The 23,386-nt window shown below is 39.2% G+C and overlaps 1 protein-coding gene across 9 annotated transcripts in view; it reads right to left on the bottom strand.

Annotated features, from left to right (window-relative positions):
- Positions 1-22,348, bottom strand: part of CD96 (CD96 molecule) — a 90,639-nt gene extending 68,291 nt beyond the window's left edge. For all 9 annotated transcript variants that reach the window (XM_014862299.3, XM_014862295.3, XM_014862296.3 and 6 more), the window contains exons 1-2: positions 20,335-22,348; positions 18,079-18,435 (exon numbers count right to left, since the gene is read on the bottom strand). In XM_014862299.3, the coding sequence (XP_014717785.1) occupies positions 18,079-18,435; positions 20,335-20,395 (418 nt within the window). In that variant the 5' untranslated portion in view covers positions 20,396-22,348. The remainder of the gene's footprint in view (positions 1-18,078; positions 18,436-20,334) is intronic.
- Positions 22,349-23,386: the final 1,038 nt, after the last annotated feature.

Here is a 23,386-nt window from a genome sequence, read left to right as displayed (position 1 = left end):
TTTTTTAATATCCCTGAAACTCTCTATAAAAACTGACAGAGTAACTAGAGTAGCAAAACTACTACTAACAGTAGATAGGCACTATTACAGGATCATTGAGTAACAATATATCCTCATTAATTGGTGTGGGGGGGGGGACCCTTATACCACTGTAGTATCAGCAACCGTGCAGAAAGAAACAGAGAAGTCGCCTGGGCTTCTGATGACCGGTAGACCTGGAGAACTTCTCTTCCAAAACAACAGGTAATCATTGGAAAGATAAGCAGACTAATCTGAGAATAGCAGCAGAAGCAGAGGAAGGAGTCTGCAGGTGCCAGATTATTAGTGCCTTCAAGGGAAACAAGAAAAAGCTTGTCATTGCTGGAGCAGAGGGAACTTTTTAGACGTATCTCATACTGAGAAGAAACTATGGGGAGTAGAATCCAAACTAAGCATGACAGGTTCAATAGGAGAAAGCAAAGAAGCAATTTAGATAAAACTGAGGGATAGGAGGAAAGCAAGTACATCTCAGAAAGTACAATGGTGTGTTCTTTATCTTGAACGTAACAGACGAGGCACTCTAGAGACACTGAAGACTCTAGAAAAGCCAGCCTGACCCACTCTTTCCTGACAAAAATAAAAGTGCATTTAACTTAAACATGAGCAAAAGAAAAGGAATGGGGTAGAATCACATATAAAGATACAATAGGAAAAAAAGAGAACAGATAACAAAATAACATCCCTATAACAAGGATGGCATATTAGAAAGACATGACTTCAAAATAAATAAAAACTATATTCTCATAGTTCAAAATGATCTAAAAGAAATAAAGAAAATGTAGCAGCTGTGAAAAATTTTAGAAAGGCTGGTAAATGAGTCAATTGGAGAAGAAAACTTACAAAAGATAGGTGACAGAATTCAGGAAAGGGTTGGAAATAACAATTTTTGAAAATCACTTCAGAAATGAAAAGCAAACTGGAACAAAAACATATAAATACAAAACCTACTGCATTAAAAGAAGAAAAATAGAATGAGGGAAGTTTTAAAATAAGTTAATAAATAATAAATTTTAAATTAAAAAAGAGAGTTAAAGAAAGTGGTAGGCACAGAAGATAAAAAATACATATAAATAGAAGACACTGAAGGAAATATAGCAATAGACAGAAAAAACACTAGAGACTACAATTCAAGTAAAATTTCTTAAAATAAAAAGTGACTAGAAAATACATATTAAAAGATAATACTGTAGTAGGAAAAGAGACTCAGAATGGACAACATTAAGCAAATTCTTATAAAAGTAATGAACAAAGTCAGTGATGGGGAAAGAAAATCGGATGCTTATTAGATTTTTGACAGCAATTCTTCATGCTAGAAAATAATGTCGTAACATATTTAACATACTCAAGGAAAGAAAATGTGAGCTAAGGATTTTATATTCAGTAAAATTAACCTTTTAATCTAAAGACTACATAAAACCTGTTAGAGTAGTGTGAGAACTCAGGGAATGTTGCTCCCATGAGCGATTCCTGAGGGTTCTCCAATAGAATACACTTCAGACTGGAGAGGCAATTCCATAAAGGCTGGTGGTGAGTGTTGAATATATATTTACCTTTATCACTAAGAATAATTAGTTGTTATAGGGAATAGAGTATAATGAATATATATTTTTTAGATAAAGATAGAGTATAAGTATCAAAAATTGGGAGGGTGATTGAGGGACTTCTTGCTATGGGGGCATTAAGAAGTCAGTGGGAAAAAACACATATAGAGGCTGGGCCAGTGACGTAGTGTTTAAGTTTGTGTGGTCTGCTTCAGCGGCCCAGAGTTTGTAGGTTCAGATCCTGGGCATGGACCTAGCACCATTTGTCAAGCCACACTGTGGCAGCATCCCACATAAAATAGAGGAAGATTGGCATGGATGTTAGCTTAGCAACAATCTTCCTCAAGCAAGAAGAGCAAGATTGACAACAGATGTTAGCTCAGGGCCAATCTTCCTCACACACATGAACACATACACACAAAGATATAAAGCTGAGAAATTTTGTTAAAAGCAACCATTTCAGGGCCCTGGAAATTGACCAAAGGCAAACATTTAATAGAGAAGCATTTCTTCTTGAAAAACCACTAGAATTTCAGTAAGAACAGTAGGAGTCTTTAGCCTTCTTACCTAGGGATCCTTCCATCCCTTTCCCCAGCTTGGTCGGTGACAAATGGAGTCTTACCATCTAGGAACTGGCTGCAAAAACCAGCAGCTTTTCTTCCAGAAGAGGCAGACTTAGACTAGGTCTGAAGGCAGAAATCCTTCACTTTCTGCCGACAGGGAGAAACTTGAAGGAAACAGAGCAAAACTGAAGCCTGGTTAGCTTGGCTTTGTGGTCCCATTCGGGATGGGTGGCAGACCATATAGACATTTAACACAAAGATCTTGGAAATTAGAGAGTCACAAAAAGTGGAGAATATTTCTCTAGATATCCTGGGCTGACTGGGAAATTACACACATGAGTTGGGGAGATCTGAGAGAACCTAGTGAAAAGTAAAAGCCAAGGATAGACTGTATAACTGACGGCAACTTTGAATGCACTCCCTAAAACACACACACACACACCTATATGTAGAGGATGGAAGCCTAATGGCTTGAGGCATTTGAACACAACCTTTGCCAAACTTATCGTGGACCAACAAAGTGGCTTTGCAAATGCAGGGGCAACTCCTTGGAACCCAAACTAAAAACATAAGAATTAGAATAAAAAGCTGAGCAGAGATATCAATGGCCACACACTACAAAGGAGATAGATTTTGAAACTTAAGCATGGGTTACTAAAATTAAAAAAAAAAAACTCCCACAGAATCTAGAGTTGTCACATTATATTTTTTTAAATGTCCAGTTTTTGACAAAATATTATGAGACATGAAAGAAACAAGAAAGTGTCGTCCATACTTAGGAAAAAAGTAGCTAATTGAACCTGACTCTGAGTAGACCCATATATTGGATTTAACAGACTTTGAAGCAGGTATTATAAGTATGTTCAAAGTATTAAGGCAAACTATGATGACAATGACTCAATAAATAGGGAATCTTAGTGAAGAAATAGAAAATGATCAAATGAACCACATTATTGTTCTAGAGTTGAAAAGTTAATAACACAAATGAAAAATTCACTAGAGATTCTCAACAACAAATTTGCTATGGTGGAATAAAGAATCAGTGTATTTGAATATTGATCAATATAAATTATCTAACCCCAAGAACAGGGAGAAAGAGGTTTGAGAGAAAATGAACAGAGCTTCAGAGCTATATAGGGCAATAACAAGTGTCCTAACACACATGTAGTGGGAGTCATAGAGGGAGAGGCGAAAGTGAGGGAGACAGAACAAATATTTGAAGAAATAATGGCCAAAAACTTCACATATTTGATTTTTAAAAATTTCCCCCCAAATTAGTCTATACATTCAGGAATGTTAAAACTCACAGAAGATAAACACAAAGAGACATCAACCTAGGCACATCATAATCAAACTGCTGAAAGCCAAAAACAAAGAGAAAATTATGAAAGGAGCAGCTGGAATCAGCAAGGAGGAACAGCAACAAAACTCATCACACGCAGGTGGCCAATAACATGATTAATGGTTCACTTCTCACCAGAAACAATGGAGGGCAGAAGACAAGTTCAAAACACTGAGAGAAAAAACAGAATATGGACTATGAATTCCATATTCAGCTAAATTGTCCTTCAAGAATAAAAATGAAAAAAAAAAATGAGGGAATTCATTGCAAGTAGATTTGTCCTGTATGAAATTCTAAAATAAGTCCCTCAGATAAATTGTGTTATATTCATACAATGGATTCTAACCAGCAATAAAGAGGAAGGAGTTACTGATACATGCATAAATTTCAAAAACATCATGCTAAGTGAAAAAACACCACACTCAAGAATCACACCCTGTATGATTGTGTTTCCATGAAATTCTGAAAAAAAAGGCAAAACTATAGTGACAGAAAATCAATGGCTGCTTGAGGCTGTGGGGAGAGGGAGAGAATTGACTGCAATAGGATATAGAGTGCTTTTGGGAGTGATGGAAATGTTTTATATCTTAATTGTGATGGTATTTACACAATTATACGCTTGTCAAAACTCATTGAACTGTTAATTTTAAATGGATAGATTTTATTATATATAAATTATTCTTTAATAAACCAGAAAAAAAGGAAAAAAAAGGTAAGTCCTTCAGGCTGAAAGGAAATGACACCAAAGAGTAACTTCAATCCATGTGATGAAATGGAGAGCACAGGAGATGGTAAATATATGGGTAAATATGAAAGACTATATTTTTCTCTTCTTTTAATTTCTTTAGAACATGAAACTCTTTAAAGCATTAATTGTAGTGCTGTATTATTGGGTTTGTTATGGATATATAATACCACATATATGTGCAGTTTATTATGTATATTATACATATTACACATATAAATAATATATATGCACTATATTTGACAATAATAATCAAAGGAGGAGATGTGTTGAAGCAAAAAAAAAAAAAAAAGAGAAAAAATAAACATAGAAACAGACACATAAATGATCTTGACATTGGAGTTATCCAACAAGGAAATTAAAATAACTCTTCTTAATATATTCAAGGACATAGAGAAAAAGATGAACGAAGTAAATGAAAACATGGATAATTTCATCAAAGAATTAAAAAACCTATCAAAAACAATAACTTAAAAATATAATATCAGAAATTAAGAACTAATTTGATGGGTTGAAAACTTACTGGATATCACAAAAGATAGCATTCATTAGTTGGAAAATAGGTCAATGGAAAATTTCTAAACTGAAACACAGAAAGGAATAAAAAGTAGAAAATATAGATAAAATTAGTAGGGATATATAAAAATATAAATTTAGGCACTCTTTTTCACACTAACAACCTAACATCACAAATTTGAATGCTAATAAAAAAACATGCAAGTGTTAGAAATAACATGAGAGAATTCCTACATAATCAGAAAACAGGAAATTTTTTTCTTAATTATGACTCAAAATTAAGACCAAAAAAGAAAAAGAGTGATAGATTTCATTTCATAAAAGTAAGAATTATGCTGCATTGGAAATACCATAAGAAAGTAAGGATAGATGACAAAATGGAAAAAATATTTGCAACTTATATCACAAAGAGTGAATAGGTTATAGCAGGACATTTTCAGTATAATAAGGATGACAACTATAACGTATTGAAACTCATCAGATTTTTAAATTCGTATGAATTCATGATACTTAACACAAAATACCTATTGGTCACCTTCTAACAATACTAGTGAATCAACTCACTTTTAAAACTGGTGAATAGGGGCTGGCCCCATGGCCGAGCTGTTAAGTTCATGTGCTCCACTTCAGTGGCCCAGGGTTTTGCCAGTTTGGATCCTGTGCACAGACATGGCACCGCTCATCAAGTCATGCTGAGGCAGCATCCTACATGGCACAACTGGAGGGACCTACAACTAGAATGTATAACTATGTACTTGGGGTCTTTGAGGAGAAGAATAAGAACAAGAAAAAAAGAAGATTGGCAACAGTTAGCTCAGGTGCCAATCTTTAAAAAAAAACAACTGGCAAACAAAGAGAAAGAATTAACTATCTGTTTTGCTTTTCTTATACAAACTGCACATCTAATAAATAATGTGCAATTGGTTGATGAGATGTTTCTTTTTATAGGGCTACTTCAGATGATAAATGAAGGAATGATAGAATTAGAACATCACTATATGGCAACCCATTTTGAATCAATGGATGTAGGCAATACACATCAGCAGGTGTTAACATCACACGACCAGAACTATGTGGCTCTGATGTAACTATAGAACATTATCTATGGAGTAGTCTTGCCAAAAAAACAAAATGCAAAAACAAAAACCTTAATGAAATCAAATCTCTATATCTAACTAGAAAATGAAAGAGGAACATGGCCATACCATGCGGATGTGAGAGGAAAATACAGGCTGTGGGTAATTCTACAGCACATATTAAATTTGCTCAAAAGATCTCATCCAGATGGCAGTGTAAGCAGACTCTGAACTCATCTCCTCCCATGAACACAACCAGGTTACAACAATTTTTGGAAAAATTACGCTGGATAGAAAATTGAAACCTGGATAAAAAGAACCCCCACAAGAAGGGACAGTCCTGACTAAGGCAGAAGGGGCAGAAATTCCTGTTGGAGAGAAAAAAGTCACCTTTGGGAGCAGCAGAGTTTCTCAGACAGTCAGGTGGGAGCCACACTAAGGTACGCAGCCCTCCCTGGAGGAGTGAGTTCTGGAGAGGGGGCCGATACTGCTCTAAGCATCCTTTAGACTCAGCACAACTGAGACAAGGGTCTTACTATCTAGCTTTGCTGGCTATTAACTGCAGCAAGGAATACTCCCAGAAAAGCTATTGGACAAAAGCTGAAAAGACCTGGATCTTAAAGGGCCGATGCACAAACTCACCCATCTCAGCAACTTAAAATCATCAGAGAGAAGGCTGACAGTTCTTTGGTGAAAAGAGACTCACCTGGTGGGCTCTGGGGGCATCTCAGTGAGAGGAGGGACCTCTCCAGAGACTGAGGGGGACCATTGTTCTGACCTGGTCCAGGCATGTTGACACAGACCCCAGGAGACGCCATTGAGGTTCTTCCCCTGGCCTGTTAACCCAGGAGGCTGCCACACCCACTAGAGTGCAGATTTAATCCAGTTCAGCCAGGGCAGGCAGCCTGCCCTAGGGCCCAACAGCAAGCCCTCAGGCTACTTGTCGGCCTGCATTGACTGGGTGCCTTGATCCTCTACAGGCAGGTGAGTGTGTCTGCCTCTGTGGGGCAGGGCCTGTGTGAGGACCACATGAACTGTGGGGGGCATTGGTGGAGAGGTGGGGGCCTCTGCAGTGGGGTGTTGGGGTATGCTCCAGGGGGTTGGGAAGTGTGCACGGACCAGGACTGTGTTGAGGGTGTGTGTGGTCCTGTGGGGCTTGGGGGCTGAGGCTCATCAGTGGCAGAAAACCTGTGCTTCACAAATAGCTGTAAAGAAGATCACCCGCACCTTCCAAAGCCTGAACCAACTGAGTGGTGAGGGCCCACGCCAAGGGCCAGCCCCACACAGCTGTACTCCTAAGAGAATTGACAACAGCCTTGTAGGCCTGAGGCCTATAGCAACTGTAAGCCCCTGAGCCTAGCAACTAGCTACACTGGGTACCTACCCAATTAACAGGAAAACTGAAACAGGAATGTGCTGTTAGACCTTGTAGCCAATGGTGCTGAGACTCCCCAAATTGGATTTACAAACAGCTGGCCAGGGAAGGAAAGACTAGACTCCCTGGATACCTGCAGTGGAAGCAACCCTGCCACAGCAGAAGGACACAAGTAATTCACAAAGGGGTCACTCCTGGATCTTTTGGACTGATGATGAGAGGGAAGCACACTGCTGGGCCTCAAAAGGCATCTCTTACATATGGCCACTTCTCCAAGATCAGGAGGCATAGCTGACTCACCTACTACAAAGAAAATAGCACAGAGAAAGAGGCATAATGAGGAGCCAAAGGAATACAAGGGAACAGGACAAAACCCCAGAAAAAGGACTAAATGAAACAGAAATAAGCAACCTACCTGACAAAGAGTTCAAACAAAATCTCATAAGGATGCTCACAGATATTAGGAGAAGTGAGCTCATCAACAAAGAAGTGGAAAATATAAAAAAGAAACAATCATAAATGAAGAATACAATACTGGAAATGAAAAATTCACTAGAGGGACTCAATAGCAGAGTAGAGGATACAGAATGGATCTGCAAGCTAGATGAAATACTAGTGGAAATCACCCAAGCAGAACAAAAAAAAGAGAAAAGAATTAGACAGAATGAGAACAGTCTAAGGGAACTCTGCAACAATATCAAGTGCACTAACATTCGTATTATAGGTGTCCCAGAAGGAGAAGAGAGAGACAAAGGGTCAGTAAATTTATTTCAAGAAATAATAGATGAAAATTTTCCTAATCTAAGGAACGAAACAGACATTCAAGTACAGGAAGCACAGATAGCTCCAAACGAGATAAGCCCAAAGAGGCCCACACCAAGACACATTATAGTTAAAATGTCCAAAGTTAAAGTTAAAGAGAGAATCCAAAAAGCAGCAAGAGAAAGGCAACAAGTGAAATACAAAGGAAAGCCCATAAGGTTATCAGTGGACTTCTCAGCTGAGACCCTACAGGCAAGAAGAGAATGGCATGATGTATTTAAAGTACTAAAAGGAAAAAACCTACAGCCAAGAATACTCTCTCCATCAAGGTTGTCATTCAGACTGGAAGGAGAAATAAAGAGTTTTCCAGAGAAGCAAAAATTAAAGGAGTTTATTACCAAGAAACCAGTTTTACAAGAAATGCTGACAGGACTTATTTAAGTTGGAAAGTGATGACCACAAATAGCAATAAAAAATTATCAAAAAAAATAACCCCCTCAAAAAAACCAGGCAATAAAATCACTGGTAAAGGTAAAAATATAGTAAAGGTAGCAGATCAACCACCTGTGAAGATAAGATGAAGGTTAAAAGACAGGAGTACTAAAATTACCTATTTCAATGATAAGAAGGTAATGGATAGACACACACAAGAGATTATATATTATTTCAAAAACATAAAATGTGGGAGGAGTGGAGTGAAAAAGAGCTTTTAGAAAGAGGTTAAGCTAAAGAGTCTATCAACTTGATATAGACTGTTATATACATAGAATATGATATAGGTTCCTCATGGTAATCACAAATCAGAAACCTACAATAAGTAAGCAAATAAGTAAGACAAAAGAAATCAAACATATTACTAAAGAAAGCCATGAAACCACAAGGGAAGAGAGCAAGAGAAAAAGAAAGGAACAGAGAAGAACTACTAAAACACCCAGAAAAAAAGTAACAAAATGGCAATAGATATATATTTATCAACAGCTACTTTAAATGTCAATGGACTAAACACTCCAATCAAAAGGCAAAGGCTGGGCAACTGGATAAAAAAACAAGGCCCATATACATGCTGCATACGAGACACACTTCAGACCTGAAGACACTCACAAACTGAAACCATGAAAGTTCTAGAAGAAAACATAAGCAGTACACTCTTTGACATCAGTCTGAGCAGCATATTTTCAGGTACCATGTGTGACAGGGCAAGGGAAACAAAGGAAAAAATAAACAAATGGGACTACATCAAACTAAAAATCTTCTGCACAGCAAAGGAAACCATCAACAAAACGAAAAGACAACCTAACAATTGGGAGAAGATATTTGCAAACCACATATCAGATAAGGGGTTAATATCCAAAATATACAAAGAACACATATATCTCAACAACAAAAAAACCAACAACCCAATTAAAAAATGGGCAAAAGATCTGAACAGAGATTTCTCCAAAGAAGATACACAGACAGCCAACAGGCATATGAAAAGATGCTCAACATCATTAGCTATCAGGGAAATGCAAATCAAAACTACATTGAGGTATCACCTCACTCCGGTCAGAATGGCTGTAATTAACAAGACAGGAAACACTAAATGTTGGGGAGGATGTGGAGAGAAGAGAACCCTCGTACACTGCTGGTGGGAGTGCAAACTGGTGCAGCCACTGTGGAAAGCAGTATGGAGTTTCCTCAGAAAATTAAGAATAGATCTACCATATGATCCAGCTGTCCCACTACTGGGTATTTATCCAAAGAACTTGAAAACAGAAATGCATAAAAATACATGCAGTCCTATGTTCATTGCAGCATTATTCACAATAGCCAAGACTTGGAAGCAACCTAGGTGCCCATCAAGGGATGAATGGATAAAGAAGATGTGGTATATATACATAATGGAATACTACTCAGCCATAAGAAATGATGAAATCCGGCCATTTGTGACAACATGGATGGACCTTGAGGGTATTATGCTGAGTGAAATAAGTCAGAGGGAGAAAGTCAAATACCATATGATCTCAGTCATAAGTAGAAGATAAAAATAAAGACAAACAAACACATAGCAATGGAGATTGGATTGGTGGTTACTACAGGGGAAGGGAGGGGGACGGCAAAAGGGGGATTAGGCTCACATGTGAGGAGATGCACTATAATTAGTTTTTGAGTGGTGAGCATGATGTAATCTACACAGAATTTGAGATATATTACTATGTACATCTGAAAGCTATATAACGTTATAATCCAATGTTACTGCAATAAAAAAAAGCAAAAAAAAATTTACTCAACAAATACACTGCGAAGGAAAAACGAGAACTATAACAGCCTTCAGTTTAAAAGAGACTTATCAAATGATCACGATACATTGAGTTTATTTGGATCTTAGTTTAAACAAAGCATAACAATAAAAATAATGAGGCTGATTGAGTATTTGATGCTATTAAGGACTTACTAGTTTTTTAGTTCTGGCAGTGGCATTATGGCTATATTTTTTACAACGTCCTTATCTTGTAGAGATTTCTTCTAAAATGAATAGGATGTCTTGGATTTTCTTCAAAGTAATCTGGGAGGGGGCAGTTGATACGGGTTTAAATGAGACGAGATTGCCTATGGGTTGATAATTGTTGAAGTTGTATGTTCAGTACATGAGAGTTCATGATACTATTCTGTATAATTTTTCATATGTTTGAAATTTTCAACAATTAGAAGTTTTTAAGTTTTTTCACAAATCACCTAAAATCATCTCCAGTTCTGCCAGCTACATGTAAGTAACACACTTTGTGAACAACTAAACATTCCCTCTCTTCCTAGATTCACTGCTGTTATCTTCTAATCCAGGGGTTGTAAAACTATGGTCTGTGGGCTGAATTTGGTAAGTAAAGTTCTATTGGAACTCAGTCAGGTCTGCTGATTTATATATTGTTTATAGGTACTTTCACACTACGATGGCAGAGTTCAGTAGTTGTGACTAAGACTGAGACCACAAAGTCTAACAATATTTACTATCTGGCCCATCAGAGAAAAAGTTTGTTGACTCCTGTTCTCATCTCTCAACCATCATCCATTATTATTTGAATATGTTGATATCTGGATTGCAATTCTCTTATCCCTAAACCCTGACATAATCCTGGGTGATTTCACTGACCATGCAGATGACCTATCCAATATCTGGCCTCTCAGTTCTTCCCACTGTCATCTCCACTGTCTCCACTCCATTTCAGCCACCTACTCTGACAATCACATCTTGGACCTTATCACCACACATAATTGCTCCATCTACAAAATCACTAATTCAAATCTACAAACACCTCTTCTTCCATTTTTTTTGTGCAATCAGTCCCATCTCAACTGCTCTCTGTCCTCCTTGGGTCTTTTAATGAGTTGATCTCTCTACCTTCTCTCAATCCATCAGCTTTCTCCTTTCTTTGATTCTCTCTTTATGTAACTAAAGTTCCATAGTCCATCATTTCAGTAACATTCTTGCTAATACTCCAAATCCCTTGGCTCTTTTTTTTTTTTTTTTAAATCTATCTAAAGAGAATCCAACTGTGGTAGACTCCAACTATCTACTTTTTACTGCCCAGACCCAAGCAGCCAAGCACTGCTGGAGAAAGTCACAATGCAAATTGTTTCCACTACAATTTCATGCCGTACTCAAACGGATGTTCAACACTAACTAAAAACCCAAATACATTTACCTACTGGACTCATTTTCCCTCTCCCCATAGAAGCTACTTCAAACCTTCTCCAATCTCTTCTTCTGGAGCCTTCTCCTCACCTGGAGATGACTGTGTGACATTTTAGAGAAAATAGTAGAAGATGGAACCTCCCTCGTCACATGCACTCATCCTCGTTTCCTTCCCTCCTGTTACAGTAAAAAAACCTGCCCTTTTTTCCATTTCAGGATAGTCCTACTACTAGTGTAATGAATCTCGTTGTCCCCCTCTCCTAAACTTTAATTTATTTCTTTTTACCTTCTCAGTAATGTATTTGATGACTCTTTCAACTGTATCCTGCCCATTGGTTTTGAAGCATTAAATAAAACCACCATCACTACTACCACAACGCCAAGGAAAACCTTCATTTGAGCACTCACGCCTTTCCCATTACTACTGACAAACTTCTTAGAAGTTGTGTCAGCATTTGCTATCTCCATTTCCTTCACTCCTGCTCGTGTCTCCTTTCCCCCCACTCTGAGTTCCAACTCTGTAATGCCACAAAAACAGCTCCCATTAAGGTAATTGATAACTTCCATGTTCCTAAGTACAATCCAGTAGCCATTTTATCCTCTCAGAAACATCAGAATTGAGGGCTACTCTGTTTATGAAATATTATCTTTCTAGGTTTTTGTGACCCAACTCTCCCCTGATTTACTCCTGCCTCTTTAGTTACTCTTTTGTATCCCTTGAAGATTCATCTTTCTCCATTCATTGCCATGGACTCTGTTGAAGGGCCACATTGCATTTCTCACTTGATTTTCTCTGCCTAGATATATTTCTTCCACTCCCACACTCAGTTAGCATCTACACTCAGAGGGCTCACCAATTTATATCTTCAGCTTAAACCTTTCTCCTAGGTCAGAAATTGTATATCCAGCTGTTTACCTGACATCTCCTGTGTGTCCCAACTTTAAGCCTAACTCAACATGCACAAACTCAAACTCAAAGTAATCCCTGCATAAGCTGATCATCTTCTAGTGTTCCCTAACCCAGTGAGTAATTCCCCCGTTTTTTCTGTTCCACATATTTAAAACCAGAGCATCATCCTTGACACTGATTTTCATTCCTTACTCCATATATGCAATCCACCACCAAATCCAGTAGGATGAATCTCCTAAACATGTTTCCAATCTGAACATTTCTCTCCATCTACCTCATTGCCACATTTGTTTGCTTATTTGATTAATATCTGTCTCCTCCCATTGGACTTCATGATTCCTGAAGGCGGAGTCATGTCTGTATTTTGCACCACTGCATCCTTGGTGTCTAGCACTCAAAAATATTTGTTGGATAAAGACTAAATACAAGAATTTAAGGAAAACCAGCATTCAAGTTTAAGAACAAACTATGCTGTAAGAATAGGCACACAGATCAATGGAGCAGATTAGAGAGCCCAAAAATAAACCCATACATATATGATCAATTAATTTACAACAAAGGGGCCAAGAATATACGATGGGGAAAGGATAGCCTCTTCAATAAGTGGTGTTGTTAAAACTGGACAGCCACATGCAAAAGAATGAAACTGGACCATTATCTTACACCATACACAAAAATCAACTCAAAATAGATTAAAAACTTGAACCTAATTCCTGAAACCACAAAACTCCTAGATAAAAACCTTAGGGGTAAACCACTTGACGTTGGTGTTGGCAGTGAGTTTTTGGATTTGACATCAAAAGCAAAGGCAACAAAAAGCAAAAATAAAGTGGTACTACCTCAAACTAAAAAGCTTCTGCACAGCCAAAGAAACCATCAACAAAATGAAAGGGCAACGTAATGAATGGGAAAAATTATTTGCAAATCATATACCTGAAAAGGAGTCAATATCCAAAATATATAAAGAACTCACACAACTCAATAACAAAAAAATAAAAATCTGATTAAGAAATGAGCAAAAGAACTGAATAGACATTTTTCCAAAGAAGACCTCCAAATGGCCAACAGGTACATGAAAAGATGCTCAACATCACTAATCATCAGGGAAATGCAAACCAAAACTGCAATGAGATATCACTTCACATCAGTTAGAACGGCTGTTAACAAAAAGACAAAAAATAAGAGTAGTTGATGAGGACATGGAGAAAAGGAATCTTTATACTTGGTTGGTGTAAATTGGTGCAGCCACTATGAAAAACAGTATAAAGTTTTCTCAAAAAATTAAAAATAGAACTATCACATGATCTGGCAATCCCACTTTTGTGTATACATTTGAAAGAAATGAAATCACTATCTCGGAAAGATATCTGCACCCCCATGTTCTTGCAGCCTTATTTACAACAGCCAAGACATGGTAAAAATCTAAGCGTCCATCTGTGGATGAATGGATAAAGAAAATATTTCAATATACAATGGAATATCATTCAGCCACAAGAAGGAAGGAAATCTTGCCATTTGTGATAAGATTGATGTATCTTGAGAGCATTATGCTAAGTGAAATAAGGCAGACAAAGACAAACACTGTGTGATGTCACTTATATGTGGAATCTAAAAAACAAAACTAAAGTAAATTCATAGACACAAAGAACAGATGGGTGGTTACCAGAGGCCAGAGGTGGTGGTAAAGTAGGAGAAGGGGTTGAAAAGGTACAAACTTCTAATTAGATGATAAGTTCTGAGGATGTAATGCACAGCATGGTGACTATAGTTAACAAACCTGTATTGTATATTTGAAAGCTGCTAGGAGAGTAGATCTTAAAAGTTCTCATCAAGGGGCTGGCCCCGTGGCCGAGCGGTTAAGTTCACGCGCTCCGCTGCAGGCGGCCCAGTGTTTCGTTGGTTCGAATCCTGGGCGCGGACATGACACTGCTCATCAGACCACGCTGAGGCAGCGTCCCACATGCCACAACTAGAAGGACCCACATCGAAGAATATACAACTATGTACTGGGGGGCTTTGGGGAGAAAAAGGAAAAAATAAAATCTTTAAAAAAAAAAAAGTTCTCATCAAAAGAAAACGAATTGTAGCTATGTGAGGTGGTGGGTGTTAACTTGTTATGGTAGTCATTTTGAAATATATACATATATCAAATCCTCATGTTGCACACCTAAAACTAATGAATGTTATATGTCAATTATATCTCAATTAAATTGAAAAAAAAAAAGTCAAAGAACAAACTGTGCTTCTAGCCAGGGTAATAGTATGCAGTCAGACCGAGCTTATCAGGGTCATGTTATCAAGATTATATGGCTACTGTTACTACCACTTCTATTATCTTCTTCTTATGTTGTTATTGTTATTGCCTGCCCCTCCTTCTGTTACCAATACCCCTCCTCCTCCTCCTTCCAATAACAATATCAACAGCCCCCTAGGGCTTTTGTTCTAATCTGGGAAAGTAAAGCCACACTGTACTCTCATAACGGATTCTAATAACAACAAATTTTAAAATGCATCAAAATCTTACAAGCTGAAGCATTGTGGGATCCAGTAGCATTCAAATTAAGGAAACCTCAGTTACAATAACCCAAGGTTTAATCAGAGAATGGAAAAAGAAGCAAATGCCAAACTGACTATTACAGTCCCACCTCACGCACAGCCTCAGCACTAACTCACAGGAAGAAAATACTGCGGGAGAGAACGGAGTCCCCTCTCAGCTGCGCCCTCGGGGAGCATAGGGACAGGATGTAGACGCACACTGTTTTGTGGGCAGACAGGGGAAGAGAGCAACTCAGATGACACACAAAGGAAACAGGAAGAGGTCCTAACCACCTCTGGTCCCTCAGCACCTCACATTTAGATTCTTGTACATCACTTCAGTTTGCACTGGATTCTGTACCTCATAAGTGTTTGCTCTTTATTTGTGCTTTGCTTATCCAGCTGTCCTGTAAACTTGAAGCTTGCACAGGGATGTAAGAGAAAAATGGCACAAGTGAGAGGAGAAGAAGGGAGAGAAGATCGAAAGCATAAAGAAGAAAAAGCTGTGTCACTGGGTGGCGACTTGGCAAGGCTTTCCGCTGGCAGCTGCCTCGTCTGAGGTCAGTGTCCACCCCTTAGCTCTACACCGGGCTTACACTTTTGGCCACTCCACGGTGAAGAATTTTTTTCCCTTTCTGTTTTGCTCTCTTCTATTTTGCTTCCTTTGTACCCAAATACACAATGCCAGTACTATTTCTCTGATACTGAGGCCATTTTTTTTTCATCTGGTCCAGCGGACCAGCAGCAAAGTAACAATCAGAAGACTGAGAATTTTCCAACCACGCAGGATGTCGACATGGCTTCTGCCTCTCCAGCGATTTGCAGTTTTTAGCAGCAACAAGCTTGGCTCCCTTGGGTTGCCCATTATTTTAAGAAATATGCTTTCCTTAAAGGCAACACCACCCTCCTTTCTGGGTAATATACTACCTCACCTCCATTGCTGTCTTCATGTTGAGCCATCCCATATCCTGTTTCCTATAGGCTACACCAATCCATGTTGCCAATTCTCAATGGAGTAAACATTAGGGCCTCAGATATGCAATACTATATATAGTTTACTGATTTAGGCAGAAGGTACGAAATCTATATCTAAAGCCAAGGTCAGTGTGTACTTCTGCTAATGTATGGTGAATGTCGTGTTGGATTCCAAATTAGGCAAATATAAAGAGAGGGAGGAGGATTCTTTTATAATAAAAACTAAGAGATAGAGTTCACTCATTACTATTATTACTATTCTTGGTGAAAATTGTCATTTACCAAACCCTTACACTTTGGCAGTAACTATGCTAAATGCTTTACATGGATTATCTCATTTAATCATAAAAATAATGGTACGTATGAAGGAGGTACTATAATTATCCATATTCGTTATGTAAGGAAAAAAAAGGTTAGAGACTTGAAACAACTTGGCAAAGATGATATATACAGTAAAAGACAGAGCCAATCCTCAAACTTGTATAACTAAACATTATTCTATACAGGTCTCCTTATTTCTCTTTACTCAGCCCCATCCCAGCCCCAGTTGAGCTCAAGTTTTTTTTTTTTTCCTGGAAATCCTCAATGGAAGTAGGACTTTGTAAGGTCGTGGCGGAGGAGGCCCTGCCCTATAGGTGGGCTGTTTCGATTCTATGGTCCGATCTCTTGATTAGAAATAGAGAGGAGATGATAAATCTACACCCGCTCCTGTCCTGGGCAGCTCCATGCCTCCTTCAGCAGAACCCTCAGGAGTTAATTTTTGTTGTTTTTCTTATATTACCAGGCTACTTTGCCCCTGAGTTAAAAACATCCCATTTCCAGTGCATTTTCTGTTTGTTGGCATTCGTCTTCATTCTTTTCCATTAGTAGAAATGGAAATCATTTATTTTAGGACCAAGTAATTTAGGGTAGACATTATTATCATCATTTTGCAGATGGTCTCAGAGAAGTTACATGACAGGCCCCAGGTGAAATTCATTTCTAGCCAGACAGTAGCTAGATCTGAAACCAAGGATTCCTGCCTCCAAATGCAGGCCTCTAAAATGTGGTTGTGTGAATACTACGTGTCCAGCAGCCTCCTTGGCACCTTGACCTGCCCTATGCTAAATATATCCAAAGCCACTTCCATAAATTGCTGCACAAACCCGCTCTGCTTCCTTTGCCTCCCATCTCAGTGAATGGCACCACCATTCATGTATGTGTGCCAGGCACCTGGGTGTCACCTTCAATTTTTTTCTCTCCTTCACTCAGGCTGCAATTGTCCTATATCCCCTCTATTACCAAGTCATATTTGTTTTATGCCCAACTCATAAAATTTATCATTTTCTTTCTGTGTCTACCCAAACTACCGCTCTGTCTCCTCTGGGCTACTGGGATTGTCTTCTAACACGTCTCCACCTTTTCCTTCCTGTCCACCTTCACTGCATTCTCATGCTGAAGCCAGCATGATCTTTTTATAACACAAATACAATCAGTTGATAAATGTCACACCATCCTTTTGTTGAAAATACTTCAATATCTTCCTGTGGTTCTTAGATAAAAATTAAAACCTTGACATGGTTGAGAAGGTCTGGCATGGTCTGGTTCTTACCATATCTCCCACTTCATCCCTTCATCCCCCACGGCAGTCCCACCTGTATTTTTCCATTTCCTCAAACTCTACAAAGCGCTTCACACAAGTTGTGGGTCACTCACAAACCTCCAACCTCCTAAATGATGTTAATTCTACTCAGTCTTCAGCTCTCAGCTCAGGTGTTGCTTTCTCAGGGTCAATTTGCCTGGCCTCTGTTATAGGCACTCTCACAAGATTTTTGTAGTCCTTGTGACTTATCACCGTTGCAATTTTACATTTACTTATGGAATTATTTGCTCAATTTCTGTCTTCTTTCCCACGCAATGCCTCTTTCTGCTCAACTTTTGTGTACATAGCACCATGCCTAGCACATGGTGGGCTCATAATGCACATTTGTTGAACGAATGAGAACTGAATGAAAGCATGTGCTTCCTTCCCTCTACCAGTTACACTTACCATTTGTCTGAATAAGTAGGTTGTAGATTTTAGTCCAAATGCCCTCTGGATACAGAGTAAAGCTACATTCATACTTCCCCGTGACTGAGGAGGACATGTTCCTTAAGTGCAGAGTCCACTGCGACACATTCCCAGAAATTTCTCTGTAAGTCACCAGTGACTTACAGGGACTCCCAATGGCACAGTAGGAACCATATTCGGGATGATAAAGGGCAATCAGGTCCAACTTATCAGTGAACTTGGACCATTGCATCTGCACCAAGAAGCCTTTCTTCCGTATTTGGCAGGTCAGGTTGACGTCAGAGCCAGGTAAAGCATAAACGTCTTCTTCTGCATTGAACATTTCTTCCCACACCCCTGAAAAGGAAGGACACGAGCCATCAGTTTGTATGATTCATATGAAGTGACTCTTAATTAAAAACCTTGGCTACTTTGGTGAGGCAAGGGAGCAACTGAGGAATTTTCTCCCTGGCTGCCTTAGGTGTAGGAGAGAGCTTGTTCTGGATAAAAAAGCATGAGACTCCGTACAAATGAGGAGACATTAGCTTAAGGACACTAGAGGAACTTATTGACTTCTGAATATCCATCTTTCTGTCGGTTAGTCTGTCCAAAAAATATTCTAAGGTCTCTGACTACCTATGAACAAAACTTAAGCCTCTTTAAAAGTTGAAGCCCATCAGCAAATTTATGGCAACTCTTCTTACAATGAGTACAATTGGCTTTTTTGGTTATGAATCAAGAGCTCCATATTACACACAAACAGTATTTTCTGAAACTGAAAAAATAATAGATATATAGCCTAGGCTTTTGCACAGGCTAGCTTGTTCAATCATCACACACCAAAGAGTGATGCTGCTAACATTCTTTATCAAAGGGGAAACTGAGGCACAGAGAGACTAAGTGATTTGCTTAAAGTCACATCTCAGGAAAGGACCATGAATTCAGTTGCCTAGAGTCTGTGATCATAACTGTCATAACCTCCAAACTGCCTCCCAGATTGGTTGAGAAGAGTAAGAAACTTCACATTCAAGACATGAGGACCAAAGGGCCTTCCTTTCCATATAGTTAGAATTCCTGAGGAAAGGAGGGGAGAAAATATCTCAGGCAGAGGTTCCACCAAAGATAAGCCATTGGTCGGTATCATCTATAAGCAACACTTTGAAATACTAGACACAAAGAAGAAGATTCTCTCCCATCTGCTCTCTGGCCAAATGGTACAGGGCATTTAATACATGTTAAACATTGAGCCTTTGACATCCTTTCAATAGTGTAGCCCCAGTTTTAGAATTAGCATAGAATACTCTTACAGGAATGATATATTATTGTGACAAGTACCACTGAAGCTCACAAAGGGAAAAGATAAAAAGATGACAAGCAACTGAGAAGAAACAATGCTCTCAAAGGTACTTGACAAATGGGAATTATTACACTTTTATGGATGCCAAACCTTGGGTAGGCAGAGGTTAATACAGCTTAATGTAGCTCCCTGTGAGCTCTCCTTTGCCTGATAACATGCCTCTGATCCTATCTACAGCATTATATTCCAAAGTCTCCTTTCATTTAGAAATTCTCCTTAAAACCTTCGTAGCTCTATCTGAAAAGCACAGTTAATTCTTAAGACACTCAGGCTCACTGTAATGCCCGCATGCAACAGAATGCAGAACAAATCTTTCCTCTTGCTATTTCTAATTAGGGCCTTTAGGCACTGGTTCCCACTGTCGTAGGGACCCACTTTGTCTCTGAGGTCCATACCTACACATGCCTCATTAAAATTCAATGTATGTTCAACACCCAAAGACATTAATATTTGGAAGAGAAACGCTTGTTATATCTGAAAGAAAAAGGATCTTTGAGAGAGAGAAAAAGTTCAGCAAAGATCTCTGAGCATCGATGCCTTTGTGATTCTTTTGGTATTCTGGAGTTGTTCTGACTACCGTTTGGAGAGCATTTCATTTCCAAGAAACACAATTTCCCAGTTACTCCAGAGATCCTCTTAGAAAGGAAATGGGTGAAAATGTCTCAGAGCAGTGGCACAAACTACTCGTTCCCTTCCTGTTTTTAGTGTTCGTTAGTAATCATTTCTAGACTCTAACATCTCTCCGATAGCTGCCACTTAAACACATGACTGAAAACCGTAGTAATGATCTGCCTTCGGTGATCAATTTTGGCAGCAGTCACAGGCATTTTAAATGAACAGAGGCCCCAATCGCCCCTAAAGCAGCCGATTTGACAAGAAAGGACAACCGGAGGCCTTACCCCTGACAAAATGTATCTGGATGATGGAATAGACGGCACAGTATGTCCATTTTTTCTCCATCGTCGCCCGAAGACCTTATCTCAGCATTTCCATAGTGATCGCAGAAGTCAATTGATGCTTTTAACGAAGCAAACTCCAGCCACCCTATTTGTGCTGAGAAACCCCAAATCTACCACATGCCTGGGGCTGTTTATCACTTGGCAAGGCCCCAGGAAATGAAACGTAGACAGGAAAGCAATGTGGTTCAGAGCTAAGTATAACCTTCAACAGAACAATGTTGAAATTGTTCTCTGAAATCTTCTGTATCACCTTCGTTAAAAGGCTTTTCAGAATCCGAAGATTCTCTCTTTCAGGATCCCTGTGTCAGTCAAGCTGCTTCTAAAATCCAAACAAAGGAAATCATGCAGAGCACTTCGTAATGTGCTTTTTATACATTTCTTTTCAAGAGTACAAAGTCATTTAACAAATGTGGGCTTCGTGTCTTTCATAATAGTTTTTCTGTTCAATTTTAAAATGTTTTCTTTCCAGAATTGCTCCAGGGTGAAAGAATAAAGAATTAACACATTTAATTTTAATAAAATCTGAAAAGTAACAGAGGGTAGCATCAGCTATCATACTGAGTTTTCTTGTCTCCCCTCTTGCAAGGAAACCACACTTCCTGGGCAGGGAGACGTGAAGGTTCCTTTTCCACCCTTGTCTCGGACAGGCTAAAGGTCAGGTAGGGACATCTCCCACCCTGATGGCTGGAGGCCTTTTTCGCTGACAGCAGAAGAGCTTGTCTGCACCTCAGCCAGAAACCATGTAGAGCAAGGCCGAAAGAATCAGAATGCAAAGGCAGAGATCCCCTACCTCGGGCAGACACCAGGCCTGCCATATTGCCCAGTTAATTCCATTGACAGAGGACTCAGACTAGGGTTCAGAGAAGAGACTCCTAGCACCTGATGACTGTTTCCTGCCAGAAACGAATGTACTGGTTTTCCAGCTTTGGATAAAATAGGCCCTCTTCACCTTCCAACATTTAAAAGACAAGCATTAGGCTGAGGACTACAGCTTAAGTTTACAACAAAGAATAAAAGCGAATCACTATGTGTCTACATACCACCATATGAACGATTGGTGAAATATTCTGCGACTCTAATTTCACTACTACAATAGAGGCATCATCAGCAAGCCTCAAGACGAATATGAGAAGGCTGAGCTGTGTTTCTGAGGTGATTACTCTTTCAAGGTCAGAGGGAGATGATTTTGGCCAGGCTGTCATCATGTATCATGTCATCGTGTATCATGACATTGTGTCATGTTGTCATGTGTGTACTTATCTGTCCCTATGCAAGGCCCTGGGGGGAGTATGGATGATGATGAGACATAAGGCGTGGCCCTTGCCATTCAGGAGGTTAGAATTTAGCTGGGAGAACAGAGATTTGCATATGGTGAAACAAGAGCTACAGAATCAATTTTAATGGAATCCTTGCCTCTCATTGGGGTTGGGCCGCCCCAGGGGCCTGTTCAATGGTTACTGGGCAGATCTGCCTTCTCTGGCTGTGATTCAGAGCTTGGTTCATGGTTTTTAAACCTAGAAACCTCTGTGGCCTGGAGTCATCAGATTTGACTAGTTTTCCTTTGGGACTCACCCAGGCTCTAAGAGAAGAAAAATTTCAGACACCCACAGAATATTAATTGAACGCACCTGGTGTCCCGCAGCCGCACAACCCAGGAGACAGCCCCTCCATGGCTGTTTGCATGCAGCAGGTGGCAGCAACACGCCGCACACCAGCACAGCTGACCCAGGTGGTGGGAATTGCCTCCACTGCTTTTCAATCCTGATAATACTTTCTAAAGGCCCTTTCAGCGTGGCGATAGGCATTCTCTATACTTAAAAATAACTCTTCTATGGAAGTCAGGAAAATCTCTTCTATTATCCTCCCTGCTCACCAAATCCCAATTGCACAGCATTTCTTCTGCCGTAGATTGGAGTCTGCTGCATATAAAGAGAAAACAGAAGCAGCCAGTTTCACACACAAAAAGAAATCCTGAACTTCTTGAACTTCAGAGGCAAATTCAATTATTTACAAAGAGAAGCAGGGGCACACATTATTTCTGCTAGAGGCAAGCCATAATTGTGTGTTTCGGACAAACTTTTTAAATGCTCCATCTAAACAGTCACCCTCAATGAGTAAAGGACATTTTCAGAAATAGGAAGCTGAGCATAAGGTAAACTTACTTTTGTGGTTTTAGTAGAGGTTAATTCAAACAATACTGATAACTACTATATAAAAAAATAAAACAAAAATGTGGAGTGTTATACCTTTGCACATGTTTCTCTCCCAAAATAATTAGAAAACATGTTGCTTAGTGTTTCAGTTAATCAAAAAATATTTACTGTGTGCCAACTCTTAAGGGATTACTGAAGAGGCATAGTTCTATCTGATTTTAACATACAAATGACAAAACACAGCCCTTACTCTTAAAGCACTTACTGTTTAAGGAGAAACATCCATGTGCACCAAAAGAGTCAAGAAATGTAAGGCACAGAACTGAATGAGTAGGTAGCATATGACTTTAGAACAGGGGGTATCTCCCAGGGATCAAGTGAGCTAGGAACGTCTCAAGTGGAATCGAAACTTGGCTTCATATTGTAGAAGTGAGTCTGGTGGAAACCACAAGGCAAGTCATTCCAGGCAGAGGAAACAGAAAGAGCCAATGCTTGGAAGTGTTGAAGTTCAAGGTCAATTTAGTGAATCAGCTGTTATCATGGAGCAGAGGCTTTGGCTTGGGGGCAGACAAAGTCTTTCAAGGGGTGAGCTTGGATGATGCAGGCTTTGAATTCTGGGCTCTACACTTTTTTTGTTCATGTCAGAGAGGGTATAGGTTTTTCAACAAAAGAGTAACATATTCAAGGTAAAATTTTAGAAGGATGAATTAGGTGAACATATGTGGATTGAATAAAAGAAGGGCGAAAGGGAGACAGAAGACCTGTTAGGCGTCATATTTCTTTAGACACCTGAGTGTGAGAGCCTAATGGTGTCAGTGGTTAAAGCAAAGTGCTTTGGA

Source organism: Equus asinus, chromosome 5 (assembly GCF_041296235.1).
Source record: "Equus asinus isolate D_3611 breed Donkey chromosome 5, EquAss-T2T_v2, whole genome shotgun sequence".
Taxonomy (NCBI): domain Eukaryota; kingdom Metazoa; phylum Chordata; class Mammalia; order Perissodactyla; family Equidae; genus Equus; species Equus asinus.
Note: the sequence above shows the minus strand (reverse complement) of the source record. Positions and strands in the feature narration are given on the sequence as shown.